Below are 27171 nucleotides of genomic sequence, written 5' to 3'. Positions count from 1 at the left end.
AACCTTTTTATGCGGCGGGTCAAACATAAGCTGATGATTTTGCAATAAGTTACTTAAAAGAAAACTTTTCCCCGCTTGCGTTGGCCCCACGATTAGAAACTGGGCGGGTGTTTGGAACTTTAAAGAATGCGAGACTGACTCGGTTGGATTCATCTTGATTAATAAACATTTTTATTTTAATTGACAGTTTATATATATATATAATCAAAAATACAATTAACCCAAAACCCAAAGACCCTTAATAAACACAAATTAAAAAATATTTAAACAATATAAACGAAACCCTTTTACCCAAAAAAAAAAAATCCCCTATGAAGTAATTGTTTTTTTAAAAAGTTTCTCTTCTAATTCCAGACAACGCTGGCGGAAGCGTTGAACGTTGAGGAGGTTAAAGTTGACGCGAGACTCGGAGGGTAGTTGGTACACACGCACTACAGAAGAAAACACGACGGATTTATGCGCACGCGCACTTTTTCGTTTCCCGACCGCTCTTTGTTGATGGCTGGGCATGTTTGGATTAGAGGCTCGCAAACATCCTCGCCCTCGCTGGTCGGGAATTCGGGAAACCCCTGACGCAGTGGTTTGTTGTTGCACGGTTTTTTGGAAACCATCGGACACGATGGGCTGTGTTTCCGATGTTCCCTCGATGGATGGTCCGTGCAACGCCACTGGTACAAGGCGATGCCGCAAAAGGCGCAGCGCGTCGTCTGTGTTTCTACATCTGCAAGATAGAAACCGTCTTTGGCCAGGGCTTCGATAGGAACGCAAGATTCCCACAAGCCCTCAAAAGTATGTCTTCGCCTAGCCTCGTAATTCATGCGAGAGAGATGTTGAAGCGGGTGTTGCCTCTTTGAAACCGTAGGGTCGACTGGTTGTCAAATCGGCGTTCAACAATCTCTTATTCGAGGTTTGGCGAAATCTTTTGGTAATTTTAACGGCCTCTAGCTGCAGCTTGTATTTATCCCGTTTAAAATTAAAAGGGACATTGACTGTAACTTCCTTTTCCGGATTCATCGCTACACTTTCAAAGGTTTCAAAGTCAAGTTTTTCAAGATTTTCTCGATTTAACGTCAACCCTTTAATTTTCTTGACTTCTTTTCCTTTGCTAGTGCGAAACGAGTAACTTTTGGCACCGGTACTACAAAAGGAAGTTATATAATCACCGCCGAGTTCATCCGCCCAGCAACCAATATGATTGCCAGTTGGAATGTCAAACTTTCCCGGTAGATGGCGGTAGATTATCGAGTCGGTGTCACAATACAAGGCTGCGCGGTCTAATTGAAGCAGCATCTTGTTCAATTCGAGTCGCCCGTAGCAAGAAACAAAGCTCCCCACAATGGCCGACCCCAGTTTGTAGTCCGAAACGTAATCGCTTTTGGCTTTGTACGATAAAAGAGCGATCGACTCCGTAACTGGCCGTAAGTCGACTAATTCCAGAGTGTAATCGCTCGCGTATCGTATCAATTCGTAATAATTGTTGATAAAGATGCTGCGAATCTTTCCCGTATTCAGAGCCATGCGACCCCAAAGAGAATTTAAATTAATTTTAGCGATATTACGCAGGGAAGGATTTGATTGAATATCCGCCACGGTCAGAGAAAGCTTTTCATTCTTGTTTATATCAGCGATATACGCCTCTTTTTGCAGAGGCGTTTGAGCGTGAGCGGGAAATCCGGAATTCTTCACTTTTAGGGCGATAAAATCAGTCATGTACTGGGCAAAGAAATATTCCGTTTTTGGATAATGGTACACTTCGAATATATCGAGGAGTTTATAACCATGTTCCATAGCGGCATAGACTTCAACCGTTGGCCAGACTGATTCGAAAGCCCTTTCGTTGACAGTGTGATCGCAGATTTCCGCTCGCAATTCTAGACACGTGCGACAGAGGGCGTAGGCTAATTTACCACCGCTGCGGAAGGGAATTAAGGGGATGTGGAGATCTTGAGGGGGAAGCAGACGACAACTCATAACGCCAAAATACCACCCTGGCGATTTGTCAAAATCTCTGCTATAGATTATGGGGTGGCCGCTAGGGTACGGACAATCGCGACAAACTTTCGGGTACAAAGAAATAATATCCTTGTAGAAAATTTTCTCCTCACCTTGCACGTGGCAGTTAAGAACAAAATTTTCCGTTCGTCCCCCATAGAGAGCGCTACGGGCTGATATTTGAGGTCGAAAAGTTAAACTTTTGCAGAAAGCCTTTGCTTCGGCGTTTTCTTTTAAAAGCTTAGCAAATTGACACTCAAAGATCGAGGTATATTCATACCCGACCATCTTCTCTTTAATAAACAGCTCTCTATCTAAAGTTCGCTCGTACAGAAATCTGTTGCTGGCTTTGAGTTGGGTATTGTAGGCATTAAGTTTTTGGCATGGACAACCGTGAAAGTAGCAACCGTGGAAATCGTAGATTTTGGGAGGAGTTTCGCTATAGCCGTCCACTAAATAGCGACCCACGCGGTACTCGCCCCCGTAGCTTAAAGCAGTGCGCAATTTTATATTTTCAGTTTTCTCCACCCAAGCGAGATATTTTAAGCTAATCTGACTGTGATTAAATTTTGCGTTATAGCCGTTAGAAGGAACAATACCCATGCTGTAAGGTTTATAGTAATTGTTAAGATAAATAGTGGTTAGAGCACCCGCCAAAGTAATATTTTTTAAGCAGAAAGGGTCTAATTTTGTTAGATCTACGTAAATTTTTCTAAAAGCTTCGACGCCTTGTCTTAGGACTTTGACGTCTTGAATGCAATATTTAATAAGCTCTTCTTTGATGTTGTAAATAGATCCTTCCATTGACGCGTACCAAGCTTGAAAATCTCGATAATCATTGGCTTTCATTTGAGCTACGTTAAAGTACGAAGCTTCAGGGATGACACCAATGTAATTAAGATTTTCTTCGGTATGAAAATCAAATGGAAAGAATCCTTTCGCCACATCGCCGAGGCTAAACATGCTAGTGAAATTACGCAGAGGTTGACTAATGTAATTAAAGCTATCGAGGAATCTAATTTGCGGTCCCTCGAGATGAATCATGAGAATTTTACTACCGTCAAAAATAACGGCAGGGGTGACGTGTCTATGGACTAAAGCGTTAAGAATTAAGAAGTTATCAAAAGCTTTCGCGTAATGAGCTACGACTTGAGTGTTAGTAAAGCGCGGTTGGTACGTTTTACGCTTCTGTCCAGTCAAAACTACCTGCTCGACGCTAAATAAATAATTTAAAAATTGCTCGACGCAATTGGCGCCGTAAAAAATTTTAGTTTCAAAGCCAGCTTCAGTCTCTACGTCGCAAACTAGTAAAATGGGGACGTGGATATTATTTCTAAGAATAGTCTCAATGTCGTAATAAATAAACCGCGAGGCTTTCATTTTGGTTTCCAAAGGCATAACAAAATGTTCACCTGGCGGATGAACTATTTTACACTGAGAGCATTCGGGATTGCAGTCGTGATCGTCACCCATCAGTCGCCCACATTCTAAACATCGTTTTTGGCTCGCGCAGGTGCCATTAAGTAAATGAGTTTCGTAGCAGGGGCCCGGGAAAAAGTAGCGGTGGCATTCGTCGCAACGTTTTAAAACGTCCTCGTTGGTTAAATGAAAAGCTTCTCCTTGACACCGAAAACATATATAGGGCTTTGTATCCTCGGGGCATTTATGCTCTTTTAACAATTCGTATTTGTAAAAAGATTTCAAGCATAAATCGCAAGAGATAACACCCCCCATCATGCCGTGCCAAGTTTTTGCAGGGTGGATATGGTCACCAATTTTTAATAAATAGATAAATTTAGGAGCTTGGGGGCCTTTGAAAAATATGGTAAAATTATTCGCAGCATCAACGATTACGATTCGATAATGGGGAGCTAAATAATTTTGAAATTTTTGAATATCTTCTAGAGTAACGAAACCTTCGGGGACTCCGGCTTTCCTGTGCAAGATTTTCGCAATATTACCCACAAGGGTGCTATCGCGTTTCAGTTTTTTGAAATTGTTCTGGTTAAAGGGCGGACCTTGCTTATTTTGTTGATAAAAGTTGCGATCGGCCATCTCTTTACCCAGAACTAAACTTCGAGCAAAACAGAGATTATCATTATTCTCCATAAAAATAAATTGGTTATTTTGTTTAACGAAATAATCCAAATTAACCAAAGTTCTATTTTTTATAGATTTATAATAAGTTCCTATATTTGCATCGAGGTTTAGAAAAATTATATCAAACTGAAAATCTTCGCCATTAAAGACAAAGTCCCGACTAGATTGCGTTACTCTATAGATGGTGCGCATAATTCGCTTACTGGTGAATTTGTCAATTTTTATAAATTTAATATTAACGGGGGTCGTCAATCCGGGGGAGCTTAAAACAAATCGAACCCGATTATACCCGGGATTCTCGGTTACTAATTTGCGTATAACTTCGTCGAGAATTTTTCGAAAAATTCGAAAAAAATCTCGCGTTGGAATGTCTTCCAGATTTTTGAAAGCTATACGCAAATCGATTTGTTTACAATGCCACTTGCGACTCGTTTTGTCAATCTGTCGCTCAATTGTGTAGTACCGGTTTACCTGTGCGTGTTCCTCTCCGCCACTACCCTCCGAGTCACTCCCGCTGCTGCCGCTGCTCGAACTCATTTTTTGAATCTCTATCAGAAATAAAAAAAATTGGAACAAAATTTTTGGTTTGTAAATTTATTGTTAATAAGATACTTACTTTGCTTGGCGGCTGCTGAGCGGCTTCTGCGTCGTTCTTCACGTCGTCCACCAAGCGATGGAAAGCGTTTAGAAGTTTGACGGCGTCTTTGTTTTTAGCGTCAACGACTCTTTTTAGCCGCTTATGTCTACACTCCCACAGTTTGTCCGCCTGGGCGTCTTTTATGTCTTTAAATTTATATATACTGATATCTATGTAGAAATCCCCTTTTCGCGGGGGGATTTTAGTTTCGAAATATTGCCCGTCGCTTCTCAAGCGATAGGACCCCTCAACCCCGTTGACGCCGACAACGTGTTTCTGCAACACGTCCTGGACAAACTCCTCGTCGTCAGAATCGAGGAGGATCTCAACGGGGTCGGGTTTTACAAATTGACTCAGCGTTCGTTGACCGTTGCTGGATCCTTGTCGATTATTAGGAGAAGAAGGTGGAGATTCAAACATAGATTGAGACTCTTGGTACTTGTTCATGGCTGGATCGATTGTGAGAATCCAATACCCATGCTCAAGCTTTTATACCCAAAATCTCAGGGCCATTTTTTTTAGAATACAGGCTTAGACATGGTTTTTTTTATTAAGAATTTAAAAAATATAATTATGTCTGATACGCTATTTTTAATTTGACCTAAAAACATTTTTTTATTGTGGAGTTGGTACTAAAGATTATAGAAGACATTAGGATATCTATCTATATAAAAAATACCTCTATAGTTTAATATTAATATACATTTATTTAGATTTAAATCATGTCAAAAAAACAATTTCCGTCCCTCCCAAAGTAATTAGTTTTAACCTTCACTAATAAATTGTTTTTCTTATATAAAGCGATCTCGTGAGAATTATTCAAATTATTCGAAACACGCCTAAACAAGCTTTTGCATACGAATAATATTTGTCCCCTTAGGCATTTATCAAAGTAACTTCTTTTTAACCTTCGCTAAAAGGTTTTTTATATAACACGATCTCGTTTGAATTATTTAAAACACACCTAGACAACTTTTTTGCATACGAAAAAAAAACTTAGACCTCGGAGAGATTTTGTAATTTTATACCTATATATCTAATTAACTTTTTGGCTATTTATTAAATTTTAAAAATCTTGAAAGTATTGGCTAGACACTATTAGATTTGACCTCGCTAATTTTGTATATAAGCCCCGTGTTTCAAAATGAAAGTTATCAGTTGTTTAACTTCTGTTTCTGAAACACCAGTCCCAAAAACTTTAAGATGTCTTTCTCTACCGCTCCTCGTTTGCCCTGCCTGCCCGTGATTAAAATCCATCCGGCAGCGCTTACTCCCCGTCGTGCCACCCCCCAGTCGGCCGGACTGGACTTATATTGTCCAGTGGATACCGTAATCGACCCTCACGGTATCAAAATCGTGTCGACTGGGTTAGGCGTGATGCTGCCCGAGAACAGCTACGGCCGCCTTGTTGGCCGTAGCAGCTTAACAGCCCAAGGGCTGTTTGTCGCCGAGGGGACGATAGGTATGTTTATTAGTTATTTTATAGTGCTTAAAAGTATAATAATTCTTAACAATAATAGACGCCGACTATCGGGGACCCATAAAAGTCGTCATAGCCAACGTCGGGGACACCGCCTACAATATTCGGCGGGGCAATAGGCTTGCCCAATTGATAGTGACCCCGGTTATATTGCTAAGACCGGTGGAAACGGCGGTAAATATTTTCAAGTTTTTAATTTAGGTTTCAGCACGTAACACATTTTTATGTTGTTTCTAGACTTTGACCCCGACGGCACGCGGCAGTGGGGGGTTTGGGTCGACCGGTGTTTAATCTTTTTAAATGGTGGTGGGTTTTTCATATAAATATTTGTTATTGTATATATTATATTGTTTGTTATTAAAAAATCTTTATTTCTATATTTGTTATTCTTGTCAGACTTATAATTATAGGCTTATTTTCTAACTCCACCTTAATTAACCTATCCAATGATATTATCTCTTTACTTACGCTCCGCCTAATGTGACAAATAGGATCCAATTAAAACTGCCTCTTACCTCTCTAGTTTGTTACATATAGCACGTACTAGCAATTTAAATATCATTTGTTATCATAGCCCTCGCAATATGTTGTGCCTCATTTTCTTTTTTGTTTACGGGTTAATAGTCAACGTTTTGTTAACTCTTTACGAAATTGAACGGCGAAGCAGAAAACAATTAGAAAATAAGCCCAAACGTCCCTCCGCCGATTGCACTTCCGAGTCAAATAACGATACAGGGTCAACGTGAAAAATGAACTCTTTAAAACATGTTTGTTTATCCTTGTTGGTTGTTGATTATTTTGTAATATATATTCTGTATTTATTTATCACCCATATCTGTACATCTTATAAAAAGTAAATATTTGATGTCTTAAAATCTGTGTTTTTATTAACTTTAGGCTTACAGAGAAAAAAGGGTAACACCCAATGTTAGCAAGCCAGGGATGACGTCAAGGTTGACTATAGTTTTAGTTTTAGTTTAAGTTAAGAAGATGATGTCATGGGAGGGATGAAACTAACAGCTCGGGCTAGTCTAGACTTGTCTGAAAAGTTTGGTTTGAGTCTGGTGGATGGGGAGAGGGCGGCCATCTTGGGGTGGCGGCCATCTTGGATCCGTGGCTATCTGTATAGTCCCTACTACTGACATTGAAATTTGGTCAAATTTGAGAATTTGATATTTAATGCGCAATATTATATTACTCAAAGTATTTAAATTAAAGACTTTACTGATTTTAACTTTATGAAAATACGACTGACTTGAATTCGAGAGAAGGGAGCCTTCGTCAGCCACGTGGGTCCATGCAGGACGACAACGAAAATACCCTGAAAAATAGTCGCAATTACACAAGATTAAACCAACTTACACGAAAAATGACTAGTCCCTAGATTACTTTCCCCTCACATTTTCGGCAACAGCAACAATCTGAATTGCTCGATTCGGACGCTAATTTCAGCAATTTCCATTTAAAGAATGAACTATTATTTGGTTCTCCGTGTGGCCCCCTCTCGACATAAAACGTCACAACGGCAACAGAAGTTTGTTAGTCAATCAGGGAAGGGAAGGGAATTTGAGGTTGATAAGAGTCTTGTCGTAAGGTCTTATGCATATATCAAGTGTCAACTGTGTCACCCTTTTTTTGTTATTCTCTTCCGCTTTCATTGATGGTGGTAGTTTCACTCTCCCTTCAATCTAGACTTCCCATTACGTCAGAGTTCGCTTTATCCTTGGTGCAAGCTCGTTTTCTCGTTTCGCGTTATACGCTATTGATTTTCCTATTTGCCACCCATTATGTGAAAACAAAAACTCTGATATCTTTTTAGCAAACACACCGAACGTACTCAGTATTAAACGAAACGAAACAACTTAAATGTCCTCGCGTATGCCTTTATAGTTTTAAGCCGGCCTCAGACACACACTGAATTTTCGACGCGAACATTGCGCCGAACATTGATTTATTATAACGGAGAGGACGAGGCAACTATTTGCTATCAGTTTCGATTCTTGTCCACAATGACGAGATTTGTGCTCGCCTTTGGATGTATAGTAAAATATTTCCATACATACAGTGTGTTTCTGATACGATTGCCATAAAGTAAGGGGGATGTTCTTTAGGCGATTTTGAGTCGATAATGTTCCATGACATTTTGTCGTCCGGGTACGTCACAGTTTTCTAGTTATGATTTGAGTGTTTTAGGGATGACCCCTTAATTAAATTAAAAAGGATTGTCTTAATTAAATTTAAGGGGGCATCCGTAAAATACTCCATCCAATCGAAAACAGTGACCTGGAAGGCAAAACGTCATAGAAAATTTTCGACTCAAAATCGTGTACCCAAACTCCCAAAGAACATCCCCCTTAATTTATGGCAGACTTATCAGAAACACCCTGTATATATATACTAGATATTCGTAAAATGGTAGTTCCCAACTCGCCGAATACCGAATGTCTGACAATGCCTTTAGCGGTATAGCTAGAAAGCTTAGTTATAGAAATACAAACTTTTTCTCCACTGTCATATTAATACAAAATTGTCACGATATTTCTCCATTTTTTTATTTCTTATTCGTGACGCTAGGGTTGTTATAGTAAATATTAAAACTTTTCTATTATCGGTGATGGATTTGTTTGCGTCAACAACTTCCGTTGTATTAGTAGTTATTTTAGAGCGAAGCAAGCCGCTCAGTGTTTATACCAAGGGGTCGGTCATTCATGAAATCCCGTACGCTACCCGCGAAATCCAACTTAAGAAATCCGAAATCAATGCTGATTTCGAAATCCCATAAAAAATCCGAAATCAGTAATGAAATCACAAAATCAGTAATGAAATCACAAAATCAGTAAAGAAATCATAAAATCAGTAAAAAAAACACAAAATCAACAAATAAATCACGAAATCAGAAACAAAATCAGTAAAGAAATCGTGAAATCCAAAATCAAATAAAATCACAAAATCCGACAAAATCACGGGGAAAACCTCAAAATCCAACGAAATCACGGTAAAAATAGCAATTTTTGATGGAATCAAGGGAAAAATCTCAAAATTCGATGAAATCCATTGGATTTTATCGAATTCTAAAATCAAACAAAATCCGACGAAATCAAACGAAATCCGAAGAAATCAAATTGGATTTAGAAATCCCGTACACTTTTTCCCAAACGTCTAACCCCTCGGTGTATACAGTATATTTTCGCTTTAATCATTGATTCTACGAAATCCTCTCTAAAGCTTTTATTATGGAAAACAATTTAAATATTAGAACGGAAAATTGTTTTTTAACTCAAGTCATATAACTGCTTGCATGGCGTGCTGCTGCGTTCCGCGCAGATGATTTTAATTAGGCTGCTAAGCTTTTACTGCGCCAGACTTTAAGACTTTAATTTTAAATGCACAAGTGACAAATAAAAATGGTATTTATAAGTCAAGTCCGTTATTTCGCCATTTCTCCAACAATATAGTGAGGTTACACAGTTTTCTCATGAATATCGATCATTGCTAAGTTATTATTTTACGGTAGAGGATATACTATCGAAGAGTAGGCAGTTAAGCCTTTTCCAATACACTAGGGAATGTGTGTATACTCTTCATTATTTCCGGATTCTTCCATTGGCTGATTACCTTCCATATACAAGACACTTCCATATTGGTTGAAACATGTCGTCTGCTTTACTGCGCATTCTCCATCATCAATATCTATGGAGGCGGAGACAGGGCCGGAAATAAGCACAGGACAATAAAATTTTAAAATGTCTCATAATTTTTTTAATATCTAAGGGGTCACTGGACATTTTGACCAATAAATTTTCCGAAGTTTTGATAGCTTGACTAGGAAGATGCGACACTATTTTTGCACACTCCAGTGCAAATGTCCTATAAATTTTCCAGTCAAAGGAGGGGTCACTGGACACATGTCCTACAAGAATTATTTCTTATTTCCGGCCCTGGGCGGAGAGTGATTTAGATACAGACATTCAGGGAATCACGTGTCAAAATGGAAACCGAATTCCGGAAATAGATCCAAAAAATTTAACTAGAAGTGAAAACAACAACTGTGTACTACTCTAATGTATATCCTCTATGATTTTACTTGGTGACAACATTACTACTCAATTTCTTTCGCAATTTTTCCCTCCTTACCTGACTTCCGCGGAAAGCGAAGGAAGCGGTGCTACTCTCTTAGACAAAGGACATCTACATGCACACCAAACAGTATATACATGAAAATATTATATGACAATAAAACTAGGATGCGACGTCTTAATATCTTCTATGTTACAAGTACTGGCTATTGAAACTGAACTGCTAGCTTTTCTCTCTTGATCCCAAAATGCATTGTCTGTCAATAAGAAATTATTGGTAACTAATTGGAAAACACCGTTATATAAAATAAAGGTTCCTAGACAGAGTTCATACGAACCTGCATGGAAATTTAGGGAAAAAATACTTTACAAGAAACTCAGGGAAATTTAGAAATTTTAATAAAATTCAAGGAAATCAGGGATATTTGTGTGGTTTGAGTAAGTTTGCTCTAAAAGGATTGCTTTAACTGTAGAAACCACTCCCGTTGTTTTTACTTCATATATGAGAAAAAAAACCTGTAAAACTTTGGGAAATTGGTTTTCCAAAGGTTGTATGAACCCTTCTATAACAAGAGCTTATAGTCAGTCTTTGAACAATATAGAGTAATTTCGGTTGAGAGGGGGAGTGAACTGTGTATCCCCTACGTTAGGGGCAACTTTGTACTAGAGAATACTATTTGCCCCCGGAAGGGAAGGGGAGGGGGGATATCACTAAGGTAAGAGATAGAGGGTTATGACGTTGCCGTATATGGGGAAGAAATTACTCTATAGCCACTACTCTCAATGTATTTTCTGTGTTCAAAAGAGTAAGTCGCTCTTAAAGTTGGTAGAGACTGCGTGAAATTACTAAATTAGTTTGCTGGATGCTAAGAAAGTCTGGCGTATTTGAATATACCAAGAGGAGCAGAACGTTTAGCCTTTCACAAAGGTTTTGAAAAGCCCGGCCACGGTTTTGGAGTAACTAGATCTGGTTTTTGTTGATTGACTAAGCAATGACGCCTTTTATTGGTTAAATTATGTGGACTGCTTATTTTTGGTAGTGGCAAAGGGTTGATCTCTCAGTTGACCGTTGACGTACAAAAGGTAATTTTTAAGCAGATGATATGGTCACGAGAACAACCGGAACTAGTTTCTCCAAATTCATAGCCGGTCCCTATCTCCAAAGTTTCTGCTCCTCTTGGTATACTCTCTTTGGTCACAGTGTGCTAAGCTTAAATATTTTCCTAGTGAATTAGCTCCTTATTCCTGCAAAGGTCAAAGTGAGGGGTCTTGTGTTAGGTTAGTACAAGCTTCAGGCTAGATTATACGTATACGTCCTTACTCTAATATTCAAATCTTGTTTATTCAGCAAGGAGAAAGCTACAGGATCCAATAACGGCATCAAGTTATAACATACACTACACCTTGATAAATAAACCATAGAACAGTATCATTTTCCACTCCCCAAAAGATGAAAGATCCCGAGGAAATTAAATCCTACCTAAGAAGTTCATACAGGGACATTCGAAACCTTAATAGTCCACCTATATACTTCCTGGATAGGCTGGATTGTTTAATACTTAACTTGTTTCAATCAGCGTGGGAAATAAGGTGGTGACACAGGGCAAATGGCCAGTTTAAAAATTGCCTGGTCCAGTTTAAAAATTAAATCGTAGTGGGTCAACTCAGTGGTCCAAGGGACCACTAAGAAAATTCAATGGTATCCAGAGTCCAGACATTAACTCAAATATTTTAATTATCTACTTCTTTAGTTTAGCAGACGATGTGCCCTGGTCAATGGACATGGACCAGTTTATCTATTCCAGGCCAGGGTGGTCGCTGGTCTAAAGTCCAGTTTAAAAAAATCATTATTTCACACCCTGGTTTCAATGAATATAACTGCCGTCAGCTACGTTTTGTTACATTGCCTAATTTTTATTGGTTTGACTTATGTTGATCATAAGCGTCTTTTGACGATATTCATCCTATTCAAAAGGGTTCTGCAATATCGTCTGCTAGAAACAGGGGAACAGCCGGTATGTGGACCGAAACGCATCGTTAATTTATTGTATGAAAACATATCTAATGTCTTAATGTCTTAGCTTCCACATAGCAGATGTACGGTCTTAAAACAACAATGTTGTCAAATAACAGACTTTATTTCACCCCTATACTTGGAAAAGGGTGTATTGATCTGCTAGTTTGAGCATTAAGAGGTTTATGAAAATATCTGTCGTCTGCTATATATTCTTAAGCCTAATTTCCGGTGGCAAAAGAGAATGAGTACACGACATTATTATTGTTGTTTTGAAAAGGGTGTATTTATTTGAAAGTTTGAGTCTAAGGGGGCTTATGAAAATATCAGGCCTCTGCTACATATTGTTAAGCCTAATTTCCGGTGGCTACAGAGAATGGAGTACAAGATATATTATTGTTTTTTGTTGAACATAAGCGGATTTTGACTGTTTTGACTTTCAAATTTGAGTAACAGAAATTTTAATGCGAAAGAAAATAGGCTGAGAGTTCATCTACAGCAATTTCCAAAACGGAGCCACAATGCTTTGAAAAGAATAAAAGCATATTGAAATTATAATTCCAGATTGGTTTTTGATCAAATCTTTAATCATGCAACGGTTGACAAGGAAAATTAGAGGAGCACAGCTCAAAGATGCCGTAGGGTTTTATGCTTCCATCGAGATGACTGCATGGTTCATCAATAAAAAAATTCAAAAATTCTCAATTATTAATCGTAGCTTCGTATTATCCATAATTTCGGCGTAGCCATAAATTTATGAGTACCGTCTGAAACTTGGTCTCTTTAATTGCCGCCGGCCCATCGCGAAATTGGTCGTGGTATTTCACCACCAGACGCAAACAATTGGATGGAAAATTTGATTTTAAAGTCTGTTTTTACTGCGTGGGCCTAAATAATCTCAATCAGTTTGTTCCGCTTAATTTACGAAAGGTCAGACGAGCGTAATAAACTTTTAACCTTTGGTCCCCTGCGAATACATCATCTGAGGAATTTAACTCGATACTTCGATTTACGTGCAAACTACCTGATGCAATTCGGAAAGTGCTGATGGGAAAATACGCATTTGGGTTTTAACCGCGTTTATGGGATTTGTTCTATTTACAGTAATATTTTCATGGAGTTTAAAATTTTATGAAAACTATATAAGAACATTGGTCTATATTGGCAAGAACCCATATAAGACTTGAGAACATTCAAATATAGAATTAATTGGTTTTGCTTTGATCTCAGGTTCCTCCGGCCTCTTCAGAGAGGAGCTAAGATTTCGTCACATAATAGAGGGCTACTGACTCCTGAGACAGTTTTTAGAAATAATTGTAAGAAGTAATGATCATAGATATATTAAATAAGTATGAACTTAAGAAATTAAACTTTATGAAATTGGTTCGTTTTAATGTCTAGGGGATAATAGAAATAATAAAATAAAATAAAGCTTAATGCTTTTTATAATATAATAAACTGTCGTCATTGAAATAGACAAATAATGGTTTAATGATTTAAAATAAAAATAGTTCGTAACCCTGGCTGGGTTTAATTTAAATAAAAATAGTTTGGTTTATATTTACGAATTTGTTGAATTGAAACCCGCACAAAAGCGTCCGGCGCGAAAAGTAGATCGTCCAGGTAACCGGCGCGTTGTAAAGGTTAAGTCCGGAGACTTCACGAAATAACCGCGGCGTGGCCCCGAAGGGTCCACGCCCGAGGGCATCGAGCCCGAGGGCTGCAGCGACTGCAAGTCCGACCAAGCAGGACCAAGGTAAAAGGTAGAGAGAGCGAGTTAACAAAGGTCGGGGACCCTTTTTATAGGGCGAGCGCGTTAGTATCTTCGCGCACAAACACGTGAACCACTCGTGGGTCCATCTTCACGATGATGATGGTCTTCGGGTTTTACGTTAACGTCATCATTGACGTCATGGGTTAAATTTATAAAACCACCAGCCAAGGTAGGTTAGAAAAATAAAGGGGGGGAGTGCCAGTTTAAGGGATAGTCCATAAAATATTGTTACACTACTAGGAATATTGTTATGTCCTCACTCCCTCTTATCTCTTACCTTCGTTCTGACAACCATTTTGTAAGTCGTCAGCATTGGAAATACATTTTAGACCCCAATTTTGACGTTACATCACTAGGATTTTCTAGATCTTGGTAGCTCACTATTTACACGACGATACTGTGGGTTGAATGCACAGTGAAAGCATCCTGAAACACACCAATATGGCTGCCAAAACTGTGGTAAGACTTAGGAGGTTGTGACGTATTACTTACCCGTAGGAATGTTCTCTTGATTATCGCCGCAATATTAGCAAACATTCACAGAAACCTAAGTTAGTTATTCATGGGTTCTCACGCCTTTATGGGTCATAAAAGGTGTCTGGTCTAGCCATCGTAGGGTGTTTTTTTTTTTCTAATTTCGTACAATAGTAATTTAATAGGATGCCTTGATATTAAACTAGCGTATGGCAGCAGACACGTTTTCGAAATGAGTTTATACTGAATTTAAATTGTAATATTAACTTGGGAGATTTAAGGTTTACCAGACTTATAATGGTTATTTTCGCTAAGCAATAACACGGATCTTAAGTAATGGGTTAATTATATACATCAGGCTAACTAAGCATAATCTGAAATTCAGTTCCGACTTTATTGAGTTTCACAAAGTTTCAAAGACATTTTTGTTATGTTTCTTCAGTTGATAATTTGAAACTTAACCCTTAATTACATTCGAATTCTATCGAAGGTTAAGTCACGTTTGGTTTTGCATTGCCTGTACCATAAGTTTATAAGATGTGTTCCGTAAGTTTGATACTAACTGGGCTTCGTAATGCTAGAGACTTACTGAGAGCTAGTTCGAGAACGACGCGAGAATTGACTACACTAGGTTTTGCAGTCCATCTTCCTATTTAGTCTGTACTAATTAGCCTTTGACAACGCCTCACCAGGCGTCGCTTTACGAGAATCTATGATGTTTCACCTATGTCACTTCCTAACAAGCTCTCAGTAACCAATGACAAACTTATGGAACATATCTTATGAACTTACAGAATTCTTCGATTTCGAAGCATTTTGGTACAAATTACATTCAATTCTTAGAGTAGTATTAGTTTATAATGGAGAGGAGTGTTAATTGTTAATGATTCTGTGTGAGTGTGACTGACTTGTTATCAACGTCCAGTTTAAGTCGCTTCACTTAGGAATCAATTTTGTAGATGTGCTATGTACTTAAGTAGTAGGTACTCAGAAATATTTATAGAATTCAGTGCCATCTTGAAAAATGGCGGCCAGAAATATAAAAAGCCGTTCCTTACTGAATAACGTTCGTACCTTTCAACCGATTTCATTCGGTATATGCTATGCCGATTTTAGAGTTGAATATTCCGCCATATTTTAAAATGGCTGCTTATAAAAGCAATGAAACTGTCTAATGGGCAACACCAGTCTTCTAGTAGTAAACAAATAAGGTTAGAAAGTAGTTGTTGCGCTTTGGGGAATTCTATGAAATCTTTTCAAAAGCTCAACTCTATATTTACCAGCATTAAAATATGGTGTTCAAAACTTCTCGGAAAACGCTATTGCTTTGTTTTCGCCATTAATGGTAAATTCACTCTGCAATCTTATATCCCAGTATTCGTGGTATAATTTTCACATTAGCCTTAAAAGTTTGCGGCGTACCTACCTACATTATCTTTCAGCAATATTGTATAAAAAAGTGATAAAATTTTTAGTTTTATTCTCCCTTTAGAGTTTACTACCATTAGGGATAACATAAACCGCTAAGCCTTGTTGCTCGAATTCCGTGCACTCTCTAGAAAATGGACTCGGAACACGCCAGAATGATTCCGTTTTATTTTAATATGTTAAAAAGATTGCGACCGTGGAAAAGGATATGAAATCACGAGAAATAAACTGCTCGAGAATAATCGTAATAATGAACGAGAATTAAAAAGCCCCGATTAATTAAGTCTATCCCCGAAAATTAGCACCTTTTAATATAAGAACGGAGGTGAGAATTTGCTCATTTCACGCAATAATATTGAGGGTATGTACTAATTATGGATTTGAGGGACGCTGACATTACATTAACACTGTCATCATGACCTTCAAAAAGAGTTGAATGTCACCTAAAAAGACTCGGGAAATGGGTGCGTTCAGAAACGTACAACAAAGCCTCCGTTAAGTGTGCATTCACTTTTCGAACTTTAGGTTTTGACGTCACGTTTGTGAACGGATACTCAACGATGTCAGCGAGCTGGATGAATCAGTTACTCCATTGAATTATTTCTGGTGTATACATAATCTGTTAAATATTTTAAAGACACTAGTAACTTCAAAAATTACCTTTTACGTGTTAGGCCGTGGTCATAATAATTGTTACTTCTATTTTAAGAATTCAATTAATAGTAGAAGTAGCAGACGACACATTTTTTTACCAAAGTAATCGGTAGTCTGCAACCGTTGCGTATAGTTCTTTTCGGTGTAAAAAATGAGGTATGCAACCCTGAGTATCGGGAGTACTTTTTTCGGGACGTACGAGGGGGTTGATACATTGTCATCTTTGCGCACTCTCATGATACAAAAAGACTACAGCGCAGGTGCCAAAAAGCGAGATGGAAGGCAAGGTTTTGCCTTTTAGTTACTAAACCTACCCATAGTCTTCTAGCTAATCTACCAGAACAAATGATACTTTGCCCCAAGTCACATGCATGGTAGCGATAAATAAATTCATGTGATTGTTTAAGGTGAGCAAAGAATAAAGTTGAAGGTAGAATTCCTTTTTCTTTTCTAGAATCGCGGGTCGATTAAGGTTTTATCCCTGCACTGTATTAAAGCAGCAGGGCCATCATAATTTTCTTCTTTTTTCGTTACCTCATGAGGAGAATTTTCATTTTCGCTAATAATAATTTTTTGCCCCGCAGAGTAATTAAAATATCTCTTAGAAAAGAATTAGGTATCTCTTTTTTTCAATTTTCTCTTCGTATTTTGGCCACTTTTTTTCGTAACGCGTTGCTATTACTGGTATAGATAATTGAGGTCCGTTAAATACTAGGGCAAATTTTGTTTTTAATGCTTATATTTCTTAGATGCCTCTGGTCCCTCGGGGAAAGTTTAAAACTCTGAATTGCGTGCGCATTCAAGCTCAGCAGCTTTATCTAGGCGATAAACCGTTATTATTAAGGAAGGTTTATTTTTAGACGATGGTTTTTTTTTGTTGAAAAGCTGACTTTCTCCAGTTTTTCAAATTTCTTAAAAACAATTTGAGAATTTTTCTTAAAAAGAAAATTGTGTTAAGAAAGACAAGGTTTACTTAGTCTGTCTGTCGGGCAGTGACGCTGTGAGAGAGTTTAGCTTACAAAACTGATTAGAAACAATAGTAAAATAAGTAAATTATGGAAAACTAATTTTTAATATTAAGAAATTATCATTGTCCGGACTACTTGAACTGGGACCGACCGCACATCAGGTACGGATTTAATTGCAATAAGTACATGTCATAAAGTGTGGAGAGAAAATTACGAGGCACAAAACTTAAAAGATAGGATAGTGTGGTAATTAGACTAATTAGAAATGTATTAACAAAACTACGCTGCCAAGCCATCTTACTCCTTTATTGTGAACACAGATAAGATAACGTATAGTAACACCATAAGTTTATGAGATATGTTCTATAAGTTTGTCACTGGTTGCTGAGAGCTTGTCATGAAGTGTCGTAGGAGAAACGTCATAGATTCTCGTAAAGCTACACCTGGTGAGGCGTTGTCAAATGTTTAGTGCGGACTAAATAGGAAGATGCACTGCAAAACCGAGTGTAGTTAATTTTCTCATCGTTCTCGAACTAGCTCTCAGTTTCGAAGTGTAGGGAACATACTTAGGGAACATGTGTTATAAACTTATGGTAACACTCGGATAATCGAAATTCTCTCTCAATATTGACTCAGTTCAATTCAGTTTGATTATCTTTCACTATTTAGGAGTGTTAGTTAAATTTGAGAGAATTATAATATAGCAGACGACGTTATCTTGAATCTTCTTATTTTTCCAAATATTCGTAGAGGTACCAGAAGTTTAAGAAATATCAAAATTTGGGCGTGAAACATGATTCCACGTTTTTAATTCAAGGTTATTATACGCGAGATACAATCAGATCCACCCAAAGGGAAGCCAATGTATATAAATTAACCTAGAATTTGAAATCGCAATTTTTTCCTTGTGCGTTAAGGAAGGCCAAGTTTATTCGCGTTCGATTTCGCACGTTATATTTGTTACATTAACTTTCGAGGAAATGCGAATCTCATTTCCTCAGGACCCAAAAAAGCAAAATTTTACTCTTAACAATTAACATAATCGAGAAATGAAAGTTATTGTCGCGGACAATTAATATTCTATGCAAATTTTTATACCTTTCCAACCCATTAAAAAACTCTATAATTAGTCCGAATTTACAAGCACCATAGAACCAGATTTAAACATAATATTGTATGGTAATTTTAATAGCTTTTCAAGCCTAACAAAATCTATATAATAACAATTATTAATATTGTAATTAAAATTAAAATAGATGGTAATTTGCTATCCACTTAGAGAGACTTGTCTGAGCTCTTATAGTAAGAATTTGTTTTAATTGGATACCAAAATTGAAGATATATTCCCAAGTTAATATCCATCCGTTTGATCATTCGCATGCACGTCTTTCCTTTGATAGCTAAAATTATACAGGGTGTTACGACCGAAGTATAGGTCTATGTGTGATTTTGAGTCGAACATTGTTCCGTGGCATTTTAACGTCCGGGCCACCGTTTACCAGTTATTATTTTAGTGCTTTACGGATGACCCCTTAAATTTTATTAAGAAACAGAAAATTTGCAGTAACGTTACTCATAAGTAGTAGGCGCGTACTAAGAAAGATTTTTCCAATACGCCGCCATCTTAATGAATGGCTCACAGAAATTGTAAAAAAAAAAACTTCTCTATGCAATAAAATCCGCGCGTTTCAACCGATTTCACAAATATTTAGTACACTGGTTTAACCTATTGACGGGGCGGGCTGAATGGTCTTTTGGGTTCGATTTGTTGCCATCTTTTTAAACGGCAGCCAGAAATTTAAAAACCCTTCTTTATGGTATAATGTCCGCATGGAAAGTAATAAAAAATGTTCTGACGGGCTGATGTGCAACGCTGAGTGCCTTCGCTCCTAGGGTGCTACAAAAATATTAGTCATCATTCTTTATATCATTTTGATTGAAGTTCTTATTACACGCGAGCAACGCCGCGGGTAACAGCTAGTTTTCCAATAAAAAATATTTTTATCCTATAATATCCTACATTTTCGCCTATAATATCCTACATTTTCTCCTATAATATCCTACATTTTCTCCTATAATATCCTACATTTTCTCCTATAATATCCTACATTTTCTCCTATAATATCCTACATTTTCTCCTATAATATCCTACATTTTCTCCTATAATATCCTACATTTTCTCCTATAATATCCTACATTTTCTCCTATAATATCGTACATTTTCTCCTATAATATCCTACATTTTCTCCTATAATATCCTACATTTTCTCCTATAATATCCTACATTTTCTCCTTTAATATCCTACATTTTCTCCTATAATATCCTACATTTTCTCCTATAAAATCCTATAAAAAGTTAAAAACACATTTTTTCTCCTAAAAATCCTATAATTCCGTCACGGAACATTTTCAACTCCAAATTGCAACCTTTTTTGGAACAGTCTTTTATATCGCTGAACAAAGAGTATTCTATGAGAGCGATAGCTCTCTTAGATAAGACCTCATACCGACTTCAATGTATAAGGATGGTTTTTTGATTGGTTATAACTTTTTTTGTATCGTATTAACTGCTTTGAAAAAATTCCACAGAACTACAATTCGGGCCCTCAATATGTGGTTAAAATTTCAAAAAGATCCACTCATTAGTTTATTTTATAAAAAATAAAGTTGCTAAGGGTGGTTTTCATTTGCATAAATTTGTCAGTGTTTTTGGTGAAAAAGTTAAATTTTCCCATAGAAATAACATGGAGTTTTTTTCAAATTTAGCCATTTTGTGGCCACCTTTTTGACATGAAATATTCGTTTGTTACGTTTGGGAACGGTTTTATATCAAAATTTAAACCTTTTTCTAGGACCATTTTTAAGGTTTTTGAGAAAAATTAATTTTAAGTATGTTTAATTTTAAATTTTAAAAACTACCCCAATCTGCGATATTTTAGCATTTATACACTGTTTTATTAGGAAATATCAGCGAGACCAATGTTCGCCTTTTTTAACGTATAGTTGCCTCATAATAATCCGATTGTTTCTTCTTAATGCCTTTTGGTTGGAATGGCCTATCGATAGTGAGATAAGACGGCTTTAATATTGTTGCAGTGACGTTGACGCGGCCGCTACAGCGACGCCATCAAAACACACGGGTCTAAATTGTCGCGGATATAGTCAAATTCAAACTAGCTTAATGGACATTTTAACTTTTCCCTGCTAATTATTCTGGATTACCAATAAAAGATAATTAAACTAGACTCCCAATTAAAGATAAATAAACTAGATTACGAATTTAAATAATTAAAGTAATAATTATTTAAATAATTAAACGTTCTTAAAATAAATTATCAATTAGAGTTAATTAAACTAGACTACCAATTAGAGGTTATTAAACTAGATTACCAATTAAGGGTTACTAATTAAATTACCAATTAAGGGTTACTAATTAAATTACCAATTAAGGGTTACTAATTAAATTACCAATTAAGGGTAATTAATCTAGATTATCAATTAAGGGTAATTAATCTAGATTATCAATTAAGGGTAATTAATGTAGATTATCAATTAAGGATAATTAATCTAGATTATCAATTAAGGGTAATTAATCTAGATTACCAATTAAGGGTAACTAATCTAGATTACCAATTAAGGGTAACTAATCTAGATTACCAATTAAGGGCAACTAATCTAGATTACCAATTAAGGGTAATTAATCTAGATTACCAATTAAGGGTAATTAATCTAGATTACCAATTAAGGGTAATTAAACTAGATTACCGACGACTGGTAATTAAACCAGATTACCGACGACCGGTAATTAAGCTAGATTACCGATGACCGGTAATTAAGCTAGATTACCGACGACCGGTAATTAAGCTAGATTACCGACGACCGGTAATTAAGCTAGATTACCGACGACCGGAAATTAAGCTAGATTACCGACGACCGGTAATTAAGCTAGATTAACGACGACCGGAAATTAAGCTAGATTACCGACGACCGGTAATTAAGCTAGATTACCGACGACCGGTAATTAAGCTAGATTACCGACGACCGGTAATTAAGCTAGATTACCGACGACCGGTAATTAAGCTAGATTACCGACGACCGGTAATTAAGCTAGATTAACGACGACCGGTAATTAAGCTAGATTACCGACGACCGGTAATTAAGCTAGATTACCGACGACCGGTAATTAAGCTAGATTACCGACGACCGGTAATTAAGCTAGATTAACGATGACCGGTAATTAAGCTAGATTAACGATGACCGGTAATTAAGCTAGATTACCGACGACCGGTAATTAAGCTAGATTACCGACGACCGGTAATTAAGCTAGATTACCGACGACCGGTAATTAAGCTAGATTACCGACGACCGGTAATTAAGCTAGATTACCGACGACCGGTAATTAAGCTAGATTAACGACGACCGGAAATTAAGCTAGATTACCGACGACCGGTAATTAAGCTAGATTACCGACGACCGGTAATTAAGCTAGATTAACGACGACCGGAAATTAAGCTAGATTACCGACGACCGGTAATTAAGCTAGATTACCGACGACCGGTAATTACCGATGGACGCGCAACGCCCTAAGACTTTTTCTCCCATATTTTCTAAACAATTTTAATTAATATGAAGACTGAAGTGACAGATATTAATAAAAACTGTCATTGTAGACAAAGACTGGAAAGTGTAAAAGATAAGGTTTGAAAATGAACTGCCTGAAGTAACAGATATTAAAATTTTCACTTTTGAAGACATCATTATAAAACATCAATTATTTTAAAAAATTCTTATCTTACTTTTTTTCACCAAAATTACTTCGGGAAAGTATTTTAAAAAGGAACATGCGCGTTATTTTAAAAATACTACGGCTTTACATTTTATTTTTTATCAAAAATTTAAAATTAGGTAGAAAATTGACCCTATAACGTGAGAAAATCGTTGAGAGCTTACAAAATATAAACCGTATTAAAACTTTACAAAACGTATTCTTAAATTGTAAAGCTTTCAAAGTATTAAATATTAACGTGCTGTGTTGCTCTCAAAGATCACGATTAATCTACAGATCTTTTCGACACTAAATCACAAAGAAAAGGCCTATATTATTTTCCGCTTCGCAATATTTTCAATTTTAAAATATAAAAATTTAAACTCTTCAAGAGAAATCTTTTCAGATATCGAAGCATTTGAATCTCCTAGAATCAAATGTTAGTTGAAAGTAAAACCAGTACCAAGCTAGTATCCCTTAAACCCTTCTAGGTGACAACTACTATTGAGGACAAAATACTTGGTAAATATTGCTGAAAAATATTTTGGGAAAATGAAATTTTGGTGAAAAAAAGTAAGATAAGAATTTTTTAAAATAATTGATGTTTTATAATGATGTCTTCAAAAGTGAAAATTTTAATATCTGTTACTTCAGGCAGTTCATTTTCAAACCTTATCTTTTACACTTTCCAGTCTTTGTCTACAATGACAGTTTTTATTAATAGCTGTTGGATCTTAAAAAATAATAACCGGAAAACACGATCAGGTTTTTTTTTTAAATTAATTTTTCTTGATTTCCGTTAGAAAACTCGTCGACATCAACCTACACGTTCACGTGTATCGGCCGAGTTTGGCTAAATTGACTCTCTAGGCGAAAAAAAGAATCAAATCTTTTGGAGAGGGAGAGAGAGTGGGAGACAGAAAGAGGAATTTGAGGAAAAGAAAAAAAATGTCATCTAGAATGTAATTATTTCGTCTCCTCGGGCCACAGACTAATCTTATGCTTGGCGTATTAGGAATAACCGCGTTCTTAAATAACTGTAATATTTCTCCCGCTTTTTTATCGGATCCTATAGACTTTGCCCACCTTGCTTTGCACTGAAAGTCCCATTTAAAAACAGGTAATTTTAGGGGAAATTTAGTGAAAACCAAGTAAGGATTGAAAGATAACGAGGTATTGCGATTAACGGGAATCGTTGTAAATAGAGAAGTCAAATGGAAATAGTTATAATAATCGTCGTTAATAAATAACGGTTGGTTGAGTAGTTATTTAAGTATATAGAGTGGGTTATTTAGTTGAGTTCAGGGTAAGGTTACGCTATTTTAATTTAGGGTTTTGTCCCTCTTTAATCTTAGTAATTAAGTTAAGCTGATTCCGAACATACAGGGAGCTCCAAAAAAAAAGGTGGTAGAGCCCAAGTTCAGCAGGTTCTTTGGACGTTTTTGAATTGAAAATCTTCTATGACATTTCGTGCTAAGGGACACCGTTATGATTGGAGTGTTTTATGGATGGCCTTTAGTTAAATAAGCAACTGTCTTGCAGCTTATTAGTTTCTAAATTTAAGGGGCCATCCGTAAAACAGTAAAATGATAAATATTGTAAATTTTGGCCATTAGGGCTAAATTTCGTATAATATTTTCGACTCAAAATCACCCTTCGGTCCTGTCACCCTTTTTGGAACACTCTGTATATACACGTATCGTGCCTGTTTAGTTTATAATGCTACAAATAAAAGTCTGTTTGTAGCAGACAACATTTTGATTTTCACTGAACGTTTACGGTTGATTTACGAGCTTACCTTATATCCTGTTTCTTGGTTTATTTTCACGTGCATAGGTTTAGCGAATTGGTTCCGACAAACCAAAAACCCACAGGGAGTGTACCGGGTTGCTACAGTACCTGGAGAACCTGGAAAAGTCAGAGCTTTTCAAAAAGGGTATAAAAAGTCAGGGAATTTGAAAATTGTCGTAAAAGTCAGGGAATTTGAAAATTGTCGTAAAAGTCAGGGAAAGTTCAAGGAATTTCCGTTGCATACTGATTTGAGAAAATGTGTAGTCACGGCCAACTAGGCGCACCAGCTCAAATACGGGACAATGATAAGATCCTATAGGCCTACATTAACTGTTTCTGATAGTTCTTAATAAAGTTTTATTAACTACTAAATAGTAGTTTCAATTAAAAACGGTCATAACATTAGCATAATTGTAACTACAAAGCTGATGATAAATAAGGAATTTTTAAAGGCTGCATTCTTACTTTTCTGTTAGTGTAAGCAAGAAGTTATATCAGTATCTCAGAGAGAAGGTATAAAATGCCTTTGTATTCGCGCGCCATAGTCCCAGTCCCCCTTTCAAAATACAAGGGGGGACGTAAAAGGAGGCGCCGGGCTATTTCGCCTCTCCTCAGTCGGAAAATATGACTGTTATTTTCGTCACTCGCGTCGTCGCGCTGACGTGAGTTTTCAAGAACCAATGAGATGCTGGTTGTAATTTAGAGACGGGGATTGACTCCGGACCTACGTTTGGACTGGAGATAAAGCTGGAAATATGGCGAATTTATACCTTCTCTCTGAGATACTAGATATAACTTCTTGGTGTAAGTTTGAAAATTGGTCAGGAAAATTGGCTTTAGAGGGATCGACTAATCTGCTGAATGTCTGAACGTCTGAACTGCTGAAAATAGTAGAATTCCTACTATAAAATTCTCCCATCCTACCAAACCATAAACTGTCTGAACGTTTTTGACTATTTTGCTGAAATGCCGAATTCTGAACAGTGAACAGTGAAATTAAAGTAAGAGATCGTCTGAACCTTTTTGACTATTTTGCTGAGATGCTGAATTCTGAACCGTGAACTTTGAAATTAATGTAAGATAGAGACCGTCTGAACTTTTTTGACTATTTTGCTGAAATGCTGAATTCTGAACGGCGAATTTTGAAAATGAAGTAGAATGGAGACCGTCTGAACTTTTTTGACTATTTTGCTGAAATGCTGAATTCTGAACCGTGAATTTTAAAAATGAAGTAGAATGGAGCCCGTCTGAACTTTTTTGACTATTTTGCTGAAATGCCGAATTCTGAACCGTGAATTCTGAAAATGAAGTAGAATGGAGACCGTCTGAACTTTTTTGACTATTTTGCTGAAATGCTGAATTCTGAACCGTGAATTTTGAAAATGAAGTAGAATGGAGACCGTCTGAACTTTTTTGACTATTTTGCTGAAATGCCGAATTCTGAACCGTGAACTTTGAAATTAATGTAAGATAAAGACCGTCTGAACCTTTTTGACTATTTTGCTGAAATGCCGAATTCTGAACCGAAATTAATGTAAGATAGAGACCGCCTGAACTTTTTTGACTATTTTGCTGAAATGCTGAATTCTGAACCGTGAATTTTGAAAATGAAGTAGAATGGAGGAGAAAGGTTATTTTATTTCGGAAGTAGATAATTCTAAACAGTAATTTTTTGGAAAAGGCATATTATAATTCGAGAAAGGTTATTTTATTTCGGAAGTAGATAATTCTAAACAGTAATTTTTTGGAAAAGGCATATTATAATTTGAGAAAGGTTATTTTATTTTGGAAGTAGATAATTCTAAACAGAATTTTTTTGGAAAAGGCATTTTATAATTTGAGAAAGGTTATTTTATTTCGGAAGTAGATAATTCTAAACAGTAATTTTTTTGGAAAAGGCATATTATAATTCGAGAAAGGTTATTTTGTAAACAGTATTTTTTTGGAAAAGGCATATTATAATTCGAGAAATGTTATTTTATTTCGGAAGTAGATAATTGTAAACAGTAATGTTTTGGGAAAGGCATAATATAACTCGAGAAAGGTTATTTTGTAAACAGTAATTTTTTGGAAAAGGCATATTATAATTCGAGAAAGGTTATTTTATTTCGGAAGTAGATAATTCTAAACAGTAAATTTTTGGAAAAGGCATATTATAATTCGAGAAAGGTTATTTTATTTCGGAAGTAGATACTTGTAAACAGTAATGTTTTGGGAAAGGCATAATATTATTCGAGAAAGGTTATTTTGTACACAGTAATTTTTTGAAAAAGGCATATTATAATTCGAGAAAGGTTATTTTGTAAACAGTAATTTTTTGAAAAAGGCATATTATAATTCGAGAAAGGTTATTTTATTTTGGTAGTAGATAATTGTAAACAGTAATTGTTTGGAAAAACAATATTATTATTTGGGAAGTCAACAATATTTTAGAAAAGGTGTAACATTGTTACACTATTTTCATTTTCATTTTCAAAATTCACGGTTCAGAATTCGGCATTTCAGCAAAATAGTCAAAAAAATTCAGACGGTCTCCATTCTACTTCATTTTCAAAATTCACGGTTCAGAATTCAGCATTTCAGCAAAATAGTCAAAAACGTTCAGACGGTCTCTATCTTACATTAAATTCGGTTCAGAATTCGGCATTTCAGCAAAATAGTCAAAAAAGTTCAGACGGTCTCCATTCTACTTCATTTTCAAAATTCGCGGTTCAGAATTCAGCATTTCAGAAAAATAGTCAAAAAAGTTCAGAGGGTCTCTATCTTACATTAATTTCGGTTCAGAATTCGGCATTTAAGCAAAATAGTCAAAAAAGTTCAGACGGTCTCCATTCTACTTCATTTTCAAAGTTCACGGTTCAGAATTCGGCATTTCAGCAAAATAGTCAAAAAAGTTCAGACGGTCTCCATTCTACTTCATTTTCAAAGTTCACGGTTCAGAATTCGGCATTTCAGCAAAATAGTCAAAAAAGTTCAGACGGTCTCTATCTTACATTAATTTCAAAGTTCACGGTTCAG

The 27171-nt window shown here is 36.4% G+C and overlaps 2 protein-coding genes across 2 annotated transcripts in view; one reads left to right on the top strand and one right to left on the bottom strand.

The window, feature by feature from the left end:
- LOC149717093 (P-selectin-like) overlaps positions 1–27171 on the top strand; it is a 197057-nt gene that overhangs the window by 41223 nt on the left and 128663 nt on the right. The gene's annotated exons all lie outside the window — the stretch shown is intronic.
- Positions 149–5176, bottom strand: LOC149717095 (uncharacterized). Its single transcript, XM_089835239.1, has 3 exons — positions 4709–5176; positions 4564–4640; positions 149–721 (listed from the first exon to the last, which is right to left on the bottom strand). The coding sequence occupies exons 1-2, from the start codon at positions 5174–5176 to the stop codon at positions 4626–4628; spliced, it is 483 nt and encodes a 160-aa protein (XP_089691365.1). The 3' UTR covers positions 149–721; positions 4564–4625.

Source organism: Phalangium opilio, unplaced genomic scaffold (assembly GCF_054372755.1).
Source record: "Phalangium opilio isolate 3A_F unplaced genomic scaffold, DU_Popi_V2 ptg000003l_1, whole genome shotgun sequence".
Classification (NCBI taxonomy): Eukaryota; Metazoa; Arthropoda; class Arachnida; order Opiliones; family Phalangiidae; genus Phalangium; species Phalangium opilio.
This window is presented reverse-complemented; position numbering and strand designations above follow the sequence as displayed.